General features: G+C 42.0%; 1 protein-coding gene across 2 annotated transcripts in view; it reads right to left on the reverse strand.

Moving 5' to 3' along the window:
• Nucleotides 1-810: 810 nt before the first annotated feature.
• Nucleotides 811-3,790, reverse strand: part of ESR2 (estrogen receptor 2) — a 79,349-nt gene continuing 76,369 nt past the window's right edge. Inside the window, exons 10-11 of one of the 2 annotated variants that reach the window (XM_019518447.1) lie at nt 2,794-3,007; nt 811-1,677 (exon numbers count right to left, since the gene is read on the reverse strand). In XM_019518447.1, the coding sequence (XP_019373992.1) occupies nt 2,836-3,007 (172 nt within the window). In that variant the 3' untranslated portion in view covers nt 811-1,677; nt 2,794-2,835. Of the gene's footprint in view, nt 3,008-3,790 lie in introns of both variants that reach the window. The other variant, XM_019518446.1, reaches the window with a different exon arrangement.

The following is a 3,790-nucleotide window of genomic DNA, read 5'->3' on the forward strand; positions in this document are numbered from 1 at the left end:
TAGAAAAAAAAATTTCATACAACAATTGGTTTAGACAGAAGTGCTCTTATCTTGGAGAGTCTACAGCAGTCTCCCTTGCTTACCTTTGCCATTCCTTCACCCAATTTTCCCCCCTCGTTCCCCTCCTCCCCTCCCTTCTCTACCCGTTGTTTTCCTAATTTCCACCTCTTTACGTTCTCACTGACCTCCTGTCACACTTCTAGCATCTTTCAGTCCTTGGCGCTCTCAGAACAACAGCAGTCTCCTATGCCTGAAGAAGGGCACTTAAGCCCGAAAGTTTGCAGAGAACTGTTCCAACTACAGTACTCAGTGGGTCTAATAAAAGATCTCACATCTACCCAAAGATCCTTGCCTGCCTATGTTCTTAGACAAACACAGCTACAACCAAAACCCCCTTATCTTTGAGGCACACCCCTTATTACGTCCAACCAGACATATACATATACACTCTACCCATCTTGCTGTCATGTCTGCCAGTGCCACAGGTAAGGAAACAAAATAGGCTGGATTGAAGTAGAGAAAGCAGAACTCCAGAAATGGTATCACCTCTCTGTCTATATTATTCTAGCAAAAAGAGCTAGCAATTACAAACATGGTATACCAAGATGAGCACCTCAATATAAAATATGTCCAGAATAAATCAAGGAACCTGGATAGAGGGGATTAAATCATTTTTAGAACCACTGATTCTTCTAAATTCGCTTTTGCAAGAGTTTGTTGTAGGATAGCTTAAGAATAGGGCCTGCTTTTATAGCAAAAAGCCAAGTTAAACATTTGCTTTAGAAATAAAGGGTTGCACAGAGTTGGAAACAAAAAGAAGAGCAGTGTGGCAGGTGACCAGGCCAAATATGACTCTCTTTTGAAATGTTCAGGCACGTCCATGTAGTACTGAGTACAACTTCAATTTGGGTAAGCCCAAATAAATTCAAGACTGCAGCTGCATTTTTTCTTTCCCTTTGCAGGAGTAGCTATTACACATATATAAGAAAAATACATTGGTGCCCTTTATTTAAAAAAAAAATAGCTGGTAAGATTTCAGACTGTCATCTATAGTACAAGATCAAAAGTCAATAGACAATATAGTCTAACTCACTGAAAGCACTTTTGGTCACCTTTCCTATAAAATACAATATCCTTGGCTTCAAAATATCCAGATCAAAAGTCAATAATATTCACAGCATAGATACTGGTCAATAAAGAGAACAATTGCCCTCACTAAGGGCACAATCCAAATCTCATTGATGTCACTTGAGAGGATGCCCACTGACTTAGAGGGACTTTCAAATTAGGATTTAGGTAAGTACCTCTGGTAGGTAGTTACCTCGTCTGTAAAAGTTCATAATGAAAAACTAATTGCTATTGTGAAATAGTCAAGTCTGCTAACCTCCAGTGTCACTTTCCAAGATTAAGTGCAATTACAGCATAAAAACAGAATATCACATAGGCAGCTGAAATGCATCTTAGATATATGCAGAGATCAGTGCTTAGACTCAGTGCATCTTAGATATATGCAAAAATCAACAAGACAGGCATTTTATACAGTGACATATTTAGTGAAATAGATGCAAATTGCCATACATGAAGCATCCCAGAGGCATCATTTGTCCTTTCATCATTCAGGGAGGAAGGTACAAAAAGTCAGCCACCCCTAGAAAAGCAACTTTCATGGAGTTTCCTCTCGAAAATAAGAGCCAAAATGAGGCAGGTACATAAAGGCAGATCCTAGCTGAGCCTCCCGTTCACCTGCCTTGCCCTCCCTCCTGCCATCATCACGGTTATATATTCTGCATAATCTGAGCCCCCTGCCCCCAAAATGTTCTACAAGGAAACTGTACTGAAGCTGCAGGTGAAAGGAAGATTGCGAAATGACCAAGAAAGCGCATTTACAAGAACCAGATCACCAAGTTATACAGCACTGTTTTTCCTAATACACACAATTAAACATTAACTTTTGTCCCTAACATATTGATGACGTCATATTTCAGTTATTATAAATCTGCAACAGGGGTCGTTAATGTTGAATTCCCAAGCTCAGCATTTCATGAACAGGAGCAGGCAGCCAGATTCAACTTTGAAGCACAAAAGGACTGTGCAAAGGGCAGGATCATCTCATCAAAACCATACATGGGTTGCTGCATGTCCAAAGCTGATCTGCCAAGTGTCCCGGATGCATTCTGAATGGCTTTCCACAAAGCCTGAGGAAGGGTTCCAGGGTTGCATATTTAGATGCAAAACAGACTCATTTGTTTTGCACGTGGTCTTTTCATTAGCTAAAACACCAAAGTCTTTTGCCAGTAACCATCCCCAGAGATCAGATCCTTCCCAAGTGATGTAACACAGCTGCACATTCCAGATGATGTTAGGCTGGGACTGGGAGCCAAGTGACCTTGGATCTAGTCCCAGCTCTGCCACACACCTGCTGTGTGACCTTAAAAGCTAATCGCTTAGCTTCTCCCTGCCTCAGCACACCCATCTTTCGAGACAGGGTAACGTTCTCACTGGGCTGCTCTGAGGCAGAATGTCCATAAGGTGCTTTGCAAGTTTCTGAGAAGGCATTAGGAAAGTGCAAAGTAATTGCAATGTCCGAAACACCAACAAGGCGTGAGTCCTACTACCCATATGGTGCTCCATAGCCTTATCCAAGGTCACGTGTGCAAATCTAAATGGGCTCAGAGAGGGTCAATGGAATTTCATAAAGAGATCTCAAGGGCTTTTATACATATACTTACAAGGCATATATGTATGCATGCCATGGAATAGTGCTCTTTTTTCCCCCCACCATTTCCTACAAACCTGCTCTTCCAGGTCATTAGGCAGTTTCTGTGTGGTCAGATTTCACATCCCATCTCTAGTCTCACTTTCTTCCGACAGGCCAAATTCAGAGCCTGTGACTGCAGATTTCCTCTGCCCTCTGAGGGTATGTGCATTCAGCATCTCCAGCAGCAAATCATAGACTGGGACCACATTTTTGCACTTCATGCTCAAAAGATGCTCCATGCCTTTGTTACTGCGAAAAAGAAGAAGAAAAAAAGCAGTCGGTGTTCCCCTGCGGTCTGCACAGAGGTGGGGTTAGGGCTGGGAGCTATGGCCTGAGGATCAGCAGGGTCAGAATTTCACCCGTAGGGTTCATCAGAAATGCCTCCAAAGCTGGAAGATGCTTTCTCTAGCGCTTTACCTACAGTGCCTAGCACTGAGGTTGTCAGGTGGAATGGCTAAGAATGGGTAAGTCCATGCACAAGAAGTTATTTTCATCTAACAACAACCTAATCCAACACTTAGAAAAAGGGGACCTGCTCAGCAGAGAGAAGGGCCAAATTCACTCTTCAGGGTCCTGAATCGTCTTTGTATAAACAAAGGCAAGAGCATAAAATATCTCAAGAACAAGTAAAAGCAGATGTAAAGCAATACAGTACATGTATCTAACAGCACTATAGTTTTTAGCCAAAGTTGTCGCCTAAAAAGAGCAGTTTTCCAGAAGAAAGAATTTACACCTGACAAGACTCCCCATTTACTTTTATTACAAGTTATGGAGGACAAGAGTCGCTCTGACACCGCAGTGTAGTGTAACACTCCAGTGTAGCCTAATAACTCAGAACAATTTCAGAAGTCAAGCAAAAGCACCACTTCCAAGATATGGGACATGATTATCAAAACATCTCTCTCAGAAATACTGACAACCTTAAAACAAACTGCTCTCCCTGGGACTGATCAACACCAGTGGATCTCAACTCAAGGCCCCCCTCAAAAAATGCCAGGACTTAATTTTCACTTGTTTTTTTTTTTTTTTTTT

Source organism: Gavialis gangeticus, unplaced genomic scaffold (genome assembly GCF_001723915.1).
Source record: "Gavialis gangeticus isolate Ggan-Ray unplaced genomic scaffold, GavGan_comp1, whole genome shotgun sequence".
NCBI lineage: Eukaryota > Metazoa > Chordata > Crocodylia > Gavialidae > Gavialis > Gavialis gangeticus.